A 13,669-nucleotide genomic window follows, 5' to 3' on the forward strand; every position below is an offset into this window, starting at 1 on the left:
AAAAAAAAATAAAATACCTTGGAATAAACCTGACCAAGACATCAAAGATCTCTACAATGAAATTTTTAAATCTTTAAAGAAAGAGACTGAGGAAGACACCAGAAGATGGAAGGACCCCCCGCTCATGCTCTTGGATTGAAAGAATATTATGAAAATGACCATCCTACCAAAAACAATATATAGATTCAATGCTATCCCAATCAAAATCCCCATGACATACTTCACAGAATTAGAAAAAACAATTCTACCTTGAACTTTATGTGTAGACCAGGGTGGCCTCAAACTCACAGTAATCCTTCTGCCTCTACCTCCCAAGTGTTAGGATTAAAGGCATGCACCACCATGCCCAGCAGCTCATAAAGACGTTTTGTTTTGTTTTGTTTTTTTGAGACAGGGTCTCCCTATGGCCCCATCTGGCCTGTAACTCACTATACAGACCAGGCTGGCCTTGATCTCACAGAGATCCTCCTGCCTCTGCTTCCTAGTCTTTATGGCTATCCATAAAGACATTTTTATAATTTACTTTGACTTCTTTCCCTCCCTCCCCTCCTAGCTTTCCCATGCATTCCCACAGATAGTTTTGCTTCTTTTTTCTTGTTCTATAGACATGTCTGAATTTGTGCATCTATAAAAAGTCTAGGGTTCACAAATGACAAACAATGTATGATTGATTAACTATATGCTTATTAACTTTTGAGGTCTAAACTTAAAAAAATCCTAAAATCATGGCAGCACAAAAGACCCTGGGCAACACTGTGGGGATTACTATACCAGATCTCAAACTACATTATAGAGCTATAGTTATAAAAACAGCATGGTACTGGCACAAAAATAAGCACATAGATAAATGGAACATAATTGAAGGCCCAAACATGAGTACATGCAATTTCAGTCACCTGATATTTGACAAAGGTGTCAAGGACACACAATGGAGAAAGACAGCATCTTCAACAAATGGTCCTGTTAAAAATAAATCTCCACCTGTTGAAGAATGAAACTAGACCCTTATACTTCACCTTGCACAAAAATCAACTCCAAATGGATCAAAGACCTCAATGTGAAACTTGAAACTCTGAAACTGTTAGAAGAAAACATTGGCAGTAACCTACAAGACATAGGTGTAGGAAAGGACTTTTGAAATCGGACACCAGGAATTAAGGTCAACAATCAACAAGTGGGACTTCATTAAAAAGTTTCTGCACAACAAAAGAAACAGCCAAGAAAGTGAAGAGAAAACCCAGAACATGGGAGAAAATCTTCACCAGCAACAACACATCTGACAGAGGTTTAACATCCAGAATAGAGCTCAAAAAAACAAAGAATCAAGAAAATAAATGACAAATTAAACAAAAAACAAACTAAAAGCTGGGCTAAATATCTAAACAGAGTTCTCAAAAGAAGAAATAAAGATGGCCAAGAAACATCTTAAAAAGTGTTCAACATAGTAATTAGGGAAATGCAAACTAAAACCACCTTAAGAGTTCATCTTACCCGAGTCAGACTGGCTAAGATCAAGAGAACAAATGATACCAAATGCTGGCAAGGATGTGGAGAAAGTGGAATGGTCATTCACTGTTCGTGGGATTGCAAACTTGTGCAACCCCTATGGAAAGACGTGTGGAGAACTCATAAAAAACTAAAAATGAACCTACCACATGACCCAGTGTACCACTCCTTGGCATATACCCAAAGGACCCATCCTATTGCAGAGACACTTGTACAACCATGTTTGTTGAGCTCTTTTCACAATAGCTAAGAAATAGAGGCAACCTAAGTGTTCCTCAGCTGATGAGTAGATAATGAAAATGTGGTACATTTACACAATGGAGTTTTACTCAGCAGTAAAGAAAGATGAAATAATGAAATTTTCAGGTAAATGGATGGAACTAGAAACTGTTATATTAAGTAAAGTAACACAGACTCAGAAAAACAATAGATGTATGTTTTCCCTCATTTGTGGATCCTAGCCCCAAATCTTTATATGTTAGGTATCCAGATGTAACTGCAGGAACCAGGATAATGAAAAGGAATCAGGGAGGTAAAGGGAAAGAAGGAACCCAAGAGAGAAGAACAGTAGAAGAAAGGTGTTTCTAAGGGAGAAATGTGTAAAATGGGGGTAGTTAAATGGGAGGGGACAAGGGAGGACTATACAAAGAACTATGGGGACAAAAGAGAAGAAGGAGCTCAAGAGAAGTGGAATGATTGAAGGACAAATGGGGAAAATGAGGACACTTTAAATGGGGAGGCTGGGGAGGGAGGGAGGGAGAGAGAGAGGAGAGATAACACCTAGCTAGTATAAAAACCAGAGGGAATCATATTAGTACAAAAACCTACTAAAAAGTTACACATAAAATATCTCTACTTGAGTCCATGTGTATAGCTGAAGGCTACATAACAAGAAACAGTGTCAGACAGGAGAAACCTTCCTTTGAATTGTTGGCCAGAGTAGTCCAAGAGACTCCCCAAATTACACAGGCTACTGCCACAGATCTTGATTGCCTCCCAGAACTTGTAGGTAAGACCCTATTGCTGAAGACAGGACATATTTCAGACACCAGATTTGGAGCAATGGAGGTGGAACTGACCTAGAAGTTACCTCCCCTGAAGGTTACCTCTCATAGCTTTGGAGAGCACTACTCAAGTTTGTAAGGGAGAACGTCAATTGATGATCCAACCCCAGCTTCAAGGCCTAAAAACTATATCAATGACCAGCACAACAAATGACATTGCTGCAGCAGTGGCACTTTTATCTTGGAGGTAATCAACAGCTAGCTACCTAATTAGACTTAAAGCCCACTCAAAGTGGGGAAACTCATCTGTGGTACTATAAACCTACTCAAATATACATAGTTAGAGAGGTCATAGATCTTAGAGAATACCTCAAGGGTGTCACATCCCTAGGCAAATGTAATTTCTTACTATGTGCAAAATATGGATCCTTAAATTTACAGACAATTATCCCAGTCTCCACACATCAAAGAAGCTTCTTTTTTAAGAGACAGAGATAATTACAGAGTTCTACAACTGGTCACACACAGAGATTATCTGTGAATTACCCAAGCCTAAGTGGCACATCTACAATGCCATCTCTACACTTAAAGCTCAAGGAACATAGAACAAGGGGTGAAGAGAACACTAATGCCTCTTTCAATTCTCATCAATGAAGCTCCCTCATGCAACAGAGGGCCAGGATCACAAAAGGTCATAAATGGCCAAACCTAGAGAATAAGTTTACAGAGTGTGGGTAGACAGTTCCGTGATGCACTATTATGTCTGTGTGCCCTTTCTAGCTAAGTCCAGACCACCTCAATAAAGAATGAAGACCTGACATGAAAGTGTAATGGGGGCAGACAAATGATATGAACATGTTTAGAATAGGATTTTTCCAGATGGTTTTATATAACCCTATTTTGTCCTAGGACTCCTTGATGTTTTCACTTGGGTTTCATGTTCTATTTTCTGAGTGAAATTAGGTTTCCAGAGTTCTTATAAATTTAAGAATTTGAACTTTCAAATATATACTTTATCAATAATTTGAGACTACTACCAAATTAAAATCTTATTTTATTTTTCCTTAGCTCTTTTTTTATACGTGTATGAGTAAATTGCCTGCATGTGTGTTAAGTGCACCAGTGTCATGCAATGCCCTCAGAGGTCAGAAGAGGGCATCAGATTCCCTGGAACTGGAGTTAGAGACCATTGTTAGTTGCCATGTGGGTGCTAGGATTCAAACCCAGGTCCTCTGCAAGAGCAGCCAGTGCTTTTAACATCTCTCCAGCCCCTATTTTTCCTTAGCTCTTATAGATATACCACAGAGTGAATACCACAAGGATTGACTCACTTCAATTATTATAGAAACTTTGTTATAGTTTTCCTGTGACTGAGATAACATGAAAAATAAATTTGTATTCAAATCTTTTTTATTTTCAATATTATATCAGTGTCACCACAATAAAACTCTATCAAATCGCTTCTTTATCATAGGCAAGAAAGCAGTATAAACTGCTCAAATGAAATTCTGTAAACATCATTTAGTTTTTAAAAACATTTTATTATTTTTATTTTTTTATGTGTATGAGTGTACTGCCTGCATGCATGTAAGTATACCTGTGTCATGCATTCCCCATGTAGGATCCCCTGGAACTGGAGTTACAAATGGTTGTTAGCTGCCATGTAGATGGTGGAAATTAAACCTGGGTCCTCTGCAAAAGTAGCCAGTACTTAACCACTGAACAATCTCTCCAGTCCTTGTGAACTTTATTTCAATAGAAAAATCTTATATTTTAAAAAGTATTAAATTGTTTTTGAGTTAGAAGTTACCAAGAATAAAAACATCCCCAGGCACGATGGTACACACCTTTAATCCCAACACTCCAGGGGCAGAAGCTGGAGGACCTCTGTGAAATCAAGACCAGTCAGGTCTACACAACAAGTTCCAGGCTACCTAGGGCTACAGGAAGATCATGTCTCAAAAATAAAAATCTCACAAACCCGTGTAAAATACAGGAAAGGTATGGAAAGCCCAAAACTGAAACTGCACATAAAGTTCTGATGGACTACACTATACTTTCCAACTTGCCTGGAATGTCCTCTGTCTTAAATCTGTGTCAACTTATTCATCTATAAAATCATCAACTCGATGACACAGTGACAATTGATCCTTATTTCTGCATCCTAGGAACACATAAGAAGTCCAAATGCTGCTTAGAATTTTGATCCTTCTGTTTATTCACTGTGTATGAAGCCGTGGACAAATTTCTGTTTTTTTCATTTCTAAGATTAAGAGAATAGCATCATAAAAGAGCTGGAAATACATTTAAAGTCCTGAAAACACTGCTTAATATTGTTAGTTAAGATTATTTCTGTCATTCATATACCCTTCAGTAGTTTCACAATATACAGGTGCTATCTCCTCAGCAGGTTCTTAATAGCATACACTATATCTTATATATCTTGTTTTCTTCACAGCAAGGCATCAGTGAATCTTAGCATCTCAGAGATCAGTTTAGTTCAATCATCTCCCTGAATCATGATTTTGTTTTGTAGCATCCTAGAGACAATCATCTATACTCCATCTTGAACAAAAGTGTATATATACTTAAGCACAGCTGGCGACAAGAAGCTAACCTCTTCACATAGCATCTAGATTTATCAAGTAGTCATTATTGGAAAATCCATCCTGAGGAAGTGGGAAAGCTGGAAGCGTCTGAATGATTATTTGATAATATTCATTCAAAAGCCATACAAGCCATGTGTGTGGCATATGTCTTTAATCCCAGCACTTGGGAGGCAGAGGGTGGTGGATCTCTGTGAGTTCGAGGCCAGCCTGGTTTACACAGCAAGTTTGAGGCCAGCTGGGGGTATAGGAAGACCCTGTCTCAAAAAGACAAAAAGAAAAAAAAAAAGGAGCTATACAAATTTCTACACTCCTGATAGAAAATAAGGAAAAGTGCTTTCAATGTGTGCAATGGTGTTTATTAAATGCTATTCATAGTAGCAGAATCAGGAATTGATGTGTGTCACTACAACAAGATACTTGGGATAACAAACTTACAACAAAAAAAGGTTTATTTTGATTTACAGTTTTGGAGGTTCCAGTCCTCATTGACTTACCCCACTGCTTTGGGCCTATGAAAAAGCAGTACATCATGATGGCAGGATATAGTGGAGAAATACTGCTCATCTCATCCCCAGGAAGCAAGAGAACAAGGCAGAGGCTAAGTCCCATACTCAAGGACATGTGCTAAATGACCTAAAGACCTCCTACTCCACTTTACCTCTTAAAAGGTTCTATTACCTCCCAATAGTGCCAGCCTGGGAAACAATCCTTTTGGAGGCTATTGAAGAACAATCAACATCCAAGTATAGTAACTTAAATATTTAAGAATAGAGACATAACAAAAAGTAAAATTCAAAATATAAAGGTTAGGGATGGGCATGGTGGTGCATACCATTAATCTGGCACTTGGAGGCAGAGGCAGGTGGATCTCTGTGAGATCGAAGCCAGCCTGATCTACATAGTGAGTTCCAGGCCAGCTGGGGCTACAGGAAGTCCCTGTCTCAAAAAACAAAACAAAAATTTTTTAAAGTTCTTTCAGGTTGTGGATACAGTTCAGTGGTAGATCATATGCTTAGTATATACAAAGCCTGGATTCACTCCTCAGCATCACAAAAGAAAAAAAAAAGTCCTTTCTATTGGGCCCAGGCCCAAATCAAACTCTGTTGTACTTCACAATTGGAATTTTCATCTACTACATTTTTCTGCTCCTTGAAACTACACAAATAAATCTGCTTGAAATATTTGAAAATGACAATCACTGTTTTAGTAACTTCAATCTCTGACACGCTAAAAAAGACAGATTAGAAAGGAAATGATGCCCTGAGGGAGACACAGTCAGGAGATTCAGCGCTCATTCACTAAGAAAGCAACTACATAGTTTGAATCAGCACAATGTCAACAGGGTCAGACTTGAGAAATATTTCAAAGGCAGGTCAGACTGAAAAGGTATCTGTGATAGTTTGAATGAAAACATGCCCCATAGGCTCCAAGTATTTGGACATTTTGTCCTCGGTTGGTGGCACTGTTTTGGGAGGTTTTAGAAAGTGTGGCCATGTTGGAGGAAGCACATCACTGGAGGAAGACCTAAGAGTTCTTAAGGCTTGCCAGATTTCTGGTCACAATCTGCCTCCTGTGCCTGCTTAAAGATGTGTTTTCTGCTCCTGCTCTGGCCACTTCACCATGCCTCCTTACCATGATGGACTCTAATCCCTCTGGAACCTGGAACTGTAAACTCATACTCTCCTTCCTTTAAGTTCTCTTGGTCACAGTGTTTTATCACAGCAACAGAAAAGAAACTAATACAATTGGTACCAGAGTGTGGGCTGTTGGCTATTAGGAACCTGATCATCTGAATTTTAGGAAAAATGTGTTAGGCTTTGGAAGTTTAAACTAGAAAAGCAGTTGAGTGTTGCAAGTAGAGCTTAATGGGCTGTTCTAATAGGAGCCTAGAAGAAAGTAGTGCTGACAACAAAGTAGTTTCCAGAGTGAAATAAGGACTCAAGCAGCAACTGGGATATTTTGGCAAAGAATCTGGCTGCTCTCTGCCCACAGCCAGAGCTTGCCTGAGGTTAGACTGAAAAGCAGTGAACTAATTTTTTGGTGGAGGATATTTCAAGATAACCTAACATATAGAAACAGTGGCATGGCTATTAATGGTGGATATTATGCATCTCTACAGTGAAAAAGAGCAAAGGGGTAGAAAGAAATGCAGATGTACAGTTTGGATTGAAAAACAGTACTAGGAAGATTAATGTTGGAGCCAAGTCATGTGACGGAGAGGATCCATTTGATAAAGGAGATTAAAGTGATTAAGGAGAGGCCTAGAGATTTTCATTTAAACAACAGAAAGAGTCCCTCCAGGGCAACTAAGCCTCTAACTTGGGAAAGGAAAATGCTGGAGGGGCTTTCTACTAGAAAACCACAGCAGAGAAAAGCTAAGAATTTGGATAAACAGGCTGGGATCCATCCCAAACTTGCAGTCAAACTTGGCAGTCATTAACCTGGTGCTGGCTTTAGAAGCACAAAAGATGTTGGAGTGACGGGGTCATAAGTTCTTCCTCCAGTTTCAGAGAGCTACCGAGGCCAGGTAGTGTGCAGCAGGGGCATCCCTCCATAAAGAAGGCCATGCCAGGTTAAGAGGCCCTGATAGCCCATTGCATGAAGTTCTGAAGGTGAAGCCTGGTTGGCAGTGAAGACCTCAAGAAGACTAATTATTAGAGATGTCAGTACTGTGAAACATCAGCCAAGGAGAGATGCATACAGGGGGTGGTACTAGCAAAGCTGAAGAGGTTGAACCATCTAAGCCCTTTGGAAGTAAAGTCCCAGAAGTTGGACATGGAGCTACTGGTTTTGATGTTTGACCTGCCGGTGTTTGGTCTTGTTTTGATCTGCTATTTCTTCGCTATGTCCATTTTCTCCCTTTTGGAATGGGAATGTGTATTTACTTCTACTCTATGTTGGAGGTAAATAATTTGTCTTTTGATTTTACAGGGACTTACAGTTAAGAGATTACCTTAAGTCTCAGAAGAAATTTTGGACTGTGGACTTTTGAGTAGTATTGAGACTGGTAAAGACTATGGGGATTTTTAAAGGTAGACTAAATGCATTTTGCATTTTATATGGTCATAAGCTTCTGGGGGCCAGGGAGTAGAATGTGGTGGTTTGAATGAAAATGTCCACCATAGGCTCCAAGTATTTGGACATTTTGTCCCCAGTTGGTGGCACTGTTTTGGGAGGTTTTAGAAAGTGTAGCCTTGCTGGAGGAAGCACATCACTGGAGGAAGGCTTAGAGTTCTAGCTTTGTCAGATTTCCAGTCACTCTCTGCCTCCTGTGCCTGCTTAAAGATAGGAGTTTTATGCTGCTTCTGCTCTGGCCACCTCACCATGCCTCCCTGCCATGATGGACTCTAAATTCCTCTGGAACTTGGAACTGTAAACTCAAACTCTCCTTCCTTTAAGATTCCTTGGTCACAGTGTTCTATCACAGCAACAGAAAAGTAACTAATACAGTATCCAAAAGGATGTGGGAAGAAAGGAGAAAATAGAAGTTGAACATGTTCTTGGGCAGGTTTTCTGGAAAAGTGATAGTGTCACAGATAATGAACATGATAGGAAAAAGATGTTTGGTCAGAAGTTGAAATTTTATTTAAAGATGACTTAGAAGTACCCACAGGATATACATATCTATACATTGATGGGAATATCAACATGTGGTCAAGGAGAAGACAAAGATAAAAAGAAATCATGAATAAAATAGAAAACAAAAGCAATAGAAGTAATCAGCATAATCAAAAGATGACTTTTTGAGTCACACTCTCACTGTGTAACCTCTGGCTGGCCTGGACCTCACAGAGATAAATCTTTCTCTGTCTCAAATGCTGCAATTAAAAGCATGCACTACTATGACTGGCAAAAGGTGACTTTTTGAAAGACTGATTAAAAATAATAATTTGTGGAATATATAATCAAGAAAAACAAATGTAGGGGTGGAGAGATAGCTCAGCAGTTGAGCGCACTGGCTACTCTTGTAGAGGATGCAGGTTCAGTTCCCAGCATCTTCATGGTGGCTAACAATCTTCTGTAACTGCAGTTCCAGGGGACCCAACACCCCTTCTGACCTCTGTGTGCATTATAAGACATGGGTGCATGTTACATACATGCAGGCAATACACTTATACACATAAAGTAATAATAATAAAATACTTTTTTAAAAAAGAAAAGCAAATGTGATACAAATGAATAACATCAGATATAAAAAGAGGAAAACAACTAGAAATATAAATTGTGAGATCTTTATGAATACCTTCATATGAAAATATATGTGTGGTTTAAGATGACTGAGAAAAAGACCAAGTATATATGTATGTATGTGAGTGTTGGGGAGAGAGAGAGAGAGAGAGAGAGAGAGAGAGAGAGAGAGAGAGAAGGTAGAGAGATTATAAATACACTATACCCTTAGTCTGGGATTTTTTTTCTTATAATTAAAAAAATTATTCTTTTCCTATAGTTACCCCCACACACATATCCTTTTAGAGAAAGGCATAGAGAGAATTTATGTCTCTGTAAACTTTTGAATAACAAATTTTCTTTTTTAAAAAATATTTTATTATTTTTATTTTATGTGTATGTGTGTATTGCCTGCATGTAGGTAAGTGCACCCGTGTTGTGCAATGCCCTTAGAGGACAGAAGAGGCTGTCGGATCCCCTGGAACTAGAGTTACAGACAGTTGTTAGCTGCCATGTGGGTGCTGGGATTTGAACCCAGGTCTGTTTTTATTTTATGTATATGAGTCTTTTGCCTGCATATATGTAGGTATACCATGTATGTACAATGCCCACAGAAGCCATAAGAGGGCATCGGATCCTCTGGAATTGGAGTTGTGAACGGTTGTTAGCCACCATGTGCTCTTAACCACTGAGCCATCTTTCTAGCCTCATCTTTTCTTGTTGTCGTTTTTTTTGTTTCATTGTGTTTTGTTTGAGACAAGGTCTCTCTGTAGCACTGGCTAGCCTGGAACTCTCTATGTAGACCAGGCTGGTCTCAATCTTACAGAGACCTGCCTGCCTCTGGCTCCTGAGTACTGGGATTAAAGGTGTGTGCCACCATGCCAGGTTTAGCTCTATCATTAAATTTTTTTTTATAATTTGTGTGTGTGTGTGTGTGTCCATCCACATGCACATGTCATGTGTATACCAGAAGAAGGAGTTGGATTCCTTATTGCTGGAGTTATAAATAGTTATGAGCCACCAGACATGGGTGCTGGGAACTGAATTCAGGTCCTCTGGAAAAACAGCAAGCATTCTTAACTGCTGAGATATCTTCCCAGCCCCCAAAACAAATATTTCTTAAGCAGTATTCCAAGCTGCTAAATATAGCTGAAAAGACTGACAAATTGGATTATATTAAGAACTTCTGTTCAAAAATTTGGTAATATAAATTATTTACCTGCATACTTTTTCTTTACCCTGACTCATTCCTTACTGGTAGGCTCAATCCTTTTGGTATTTGAGTTACTGGTTCAACAGAAGCCAGGAAAATAACTTTGTAATATCAGAATATTATCCAACTACTTTTAAAAAGTACAGCATACAAAAATATTCAAACAATGAAAATGATAACTTAAAATTCAGATTTCCCTGTAAGGTAAAAGCCCCTTGTGGAATCACACATAAATGCTGCCCATTTAAGGACTTATTTTGTATTGAAAATGGCATCATCAATAAGAAAACATACTAAAATCATGAGGTATTACTACATCAAGCAGACTAGCAGGAAATATAAGTTCTAAAAATACTATGTGCTTGTAAGAATGTGGGATACTCTCTTACACTGTTGGTAGAATATACATGGGTACAACCACTTTGGAAAATTATTTTGTGCTCTCTAACAAAGTTGAAATTGTGAAAGCCTGAAATATTTAGTATATTCCCTACAGACACTCTTTTGTATTTATTCTAAAAGTATGCATATCAATATTTTTAACAATTGGAAAGAAAGAATTCTATCAAGAGAAGAATACTAGCCAGGCTAAGTGGCACACACACATCTGTAAGTCCCAGTACATGGGAGGCTGAACCACAAGGATTGCCACTGTAAGGCCAAACTGTGCTACATAGAAAGTTTGAGCCCAACTAGTTCTACATAGAAAGATGTGTAAATAACATGCATACTAAGAGCAGTAGTATGCTCTCATAGATCCAGGAATCACTTGAGGCCAGGAGTTTGAGAACAGTCTAGGCAACATAGTGAGAAACTCTTAAAAAAAAAAAAAAAGCACACAACTTTAATTCCAGCACTCAGGAGGCAGAGGCAGGCAGATCTCAGTGAGTTCAAAGCCAGCTGAATTCCAGGCCAGATGGGGCTACAGGGAGACCAAACAAACAAACCAAGATCAATGGCCAAGAGTGGTGGTACACACCTTTAACCTAGCACTCAGTAGAAAAAGGTAGGTGGATTTCTGTGAGTTAGAGGCCAGCCTGGTCCACATACCAAGTTCCAAGCCAACCATGGCTACATACTGAGACCCTGTCTCAAAACAAAAAAATAAACAAAAGTAGGATACAGCAGTGGGAACTAAAAAAAAAAAAAACCACCCATAATGAATGAAATCTCATTTTTGATATATACATCTGTTTTGGTTTTTGTTTTGTCTCCCTGAAGCCCCAGATGGCCTGGAACTCACTACGTAGACCAGGCTGGCCTTAATCTCACAGAGATCCTCCTGCCTCTGCCTCCCAAGTGCTGGGATTAAAAGTGTGCTTCACCAAACTCTGTCCTTTTAAAAACAGAGTAATGTATATCATTGATAGTAAAAATACAAAGAAGAACAAAGTAAGGGTTATCATAAAATTCAAAAAAATTTCAAAAGGTACCTAGCTTTAGAAGAAGGTGGAAGTCCGGTGAGGGAGTACACAGCAGCTTCCAGGGAACTGATAATGTCCTAAGACCTGACAAAGGGTATATGGAGGTTTTAATTAGTTTTAAAACTGTACATATTATTTTTATATATCTGTTTGATGAGTGATACAATTCAAAATGATTTTTCAAAATAAGGTAATGGTTCCATATATTTATATGTGTGAATGTATGTATAAATGTGAATACATTCCATGAAGGAAAACAATGGAAGTATTTAGTGGGAAAGTGTCAGTAGCACTTTGTGACTTATTAAATTCTCTCACATAATTGGATCACTTAGAGATGAACGTGAGACACAAAGTCTACCACAAAGTGCAGCTCCTTAATTTCCTTCCTCAGGCTGGCCTGCTTACATTTATTGGCAAAAGAGGAAGAAATTCTAATTTATTTATTTTTTCTTTTTGTTTTTTCAAGACATGGCCTCTTGTAGCCCAGGTTGGCCTCAAACTTATTATATACCTGAGGCTGGTCTTGAACTCCTGATCTTTCCACTTCACCCCCTGAATGTTGAGATTAGGAGCTTGTGCCATAATGCCGGGTTTTCTATTTCATTTTATTTTTCATTTTTTAAAAGATTTTTATGGGGCCAGGCATAGTGGTACATGCCTTTAATCGCAGCACTTGGGAGGCAGAGGCAGGTGGATCTCTGTGAGTTCGAAGCCAGCCTGGTCTACATAGTGAGTTCTAGGTCAGCTGGGGCTACAGAGAGACCCTGTCTCAAAAAGACCAAAAAAAAAGATTTTTTACTTATTTTATTTTTAATATTTATTTTTATTTTATGTGTATGAGTGTATTGCCTGCATGTAAGTGCACCATGTGCATGCAATGCCCACAGAGGCCAGAAGAGGGTGTCGGATCCCCTGGAACTGGAGTTACAGATGGTTGTTAGCCACCATGTGGGTTGGGAACTGAACCCAGGTCCTTGTTTGTTTTGGTCTTTTTGAGACAGGATCTCCCTGTAGACACAGATGTCCTGGATTCACTTTGGAGAGATCTGCCTGCCTCTGCTTCCCAAGTGCTGGGATTAAAGGTGTGTGTACATGTGTCTGAGTGCAGCAGCCTGTAGAGGTTAGAGACAATTGATCTGTTTAGAGTTGGAGATACAAGTGGTTGTGAGCCACATAATGTAGATGCTGGGAACCAAACTCAGGTCTTCTGCAAGAACAGTATACATCTTAACCACTGAGCCATCTCCCTAGCCCTTTTTAAAAATTTCTTAAAGATAAAAATAAAATTAAGGGGCAGGAGAGATGGCTCAGTGTTTAAGAGCACTGGCTGCTCTTGCAGAGCAGTTCCAGGGGATCAGATGCCCTCTTCTAACCTCCAAGGGCACTGTATGACACAGATGTACTTACGTACATGCAGGCAATACACTCATACACATAAAATAAAAATAATAAAATATTTAGAAAACAATACAATTAAAACATTCTTATTTTCTTAATCATCATCATTATTATCGTTATTATTTTAGCTTTTCTATATTAGCTGTATCTTCCTTGAGTGGAATCAGAAGAAAAAACTAGTTATTTTTATGTATCATATTGTGAAAATATCAAAACAAACAAAAAACCCTGTTTTTTGGTTACACTGAGACTAGGAGCTATCTTTCAATATACTAAAACATAGCACACTTAAAGATTTAGAAGATACTTTTAGAAACTACCACTACAGTCATCTTTTCTGAAAGA

The 13,669-nt window shown here is 38.7% G+C and overlaps 1 protein-coding gene across 1 annotated transcript in view; it reads right to left on the minus strand.

Moving 5' to 3' along the window:
- Positions 1 to 13,669, minus strand: part of Hormad2 (HORMA domain containing 2) — a 108,632-nt gene that overhangs the window by 37,167 nt on the left and 57,796 nt on the right. Inside the window, exon 11 of the mRNA XM_029567331.1 lies at positions 11,933 to 12,007. Coding sequence (XP_029423191.1) covers positions 11,939 to 12,007 — 69 coding nt within the window. The 3' untranslated portion in view covers positions 11,933 to 11,938. The remainder of the gene's footprint in view (positions 1 to 11,932; positions 12,008 to 13,669) is intronic.

This window comes from Nannospalax galili, unplaced genomic scaffold (genome assembly GCF_000622305.1).
Source record: "Nannospalax galili isolate Female #2095 unplaced genomic scaffold, S.galili_v1.0 scaffold259, whole genome shotgun sequence".
Lineage (NCBI taxonomy): Eukaryota > Metazoa > Chordata > Mammalia > Rodentia > Spalacidae > Nannospalax > Nannospalax galili.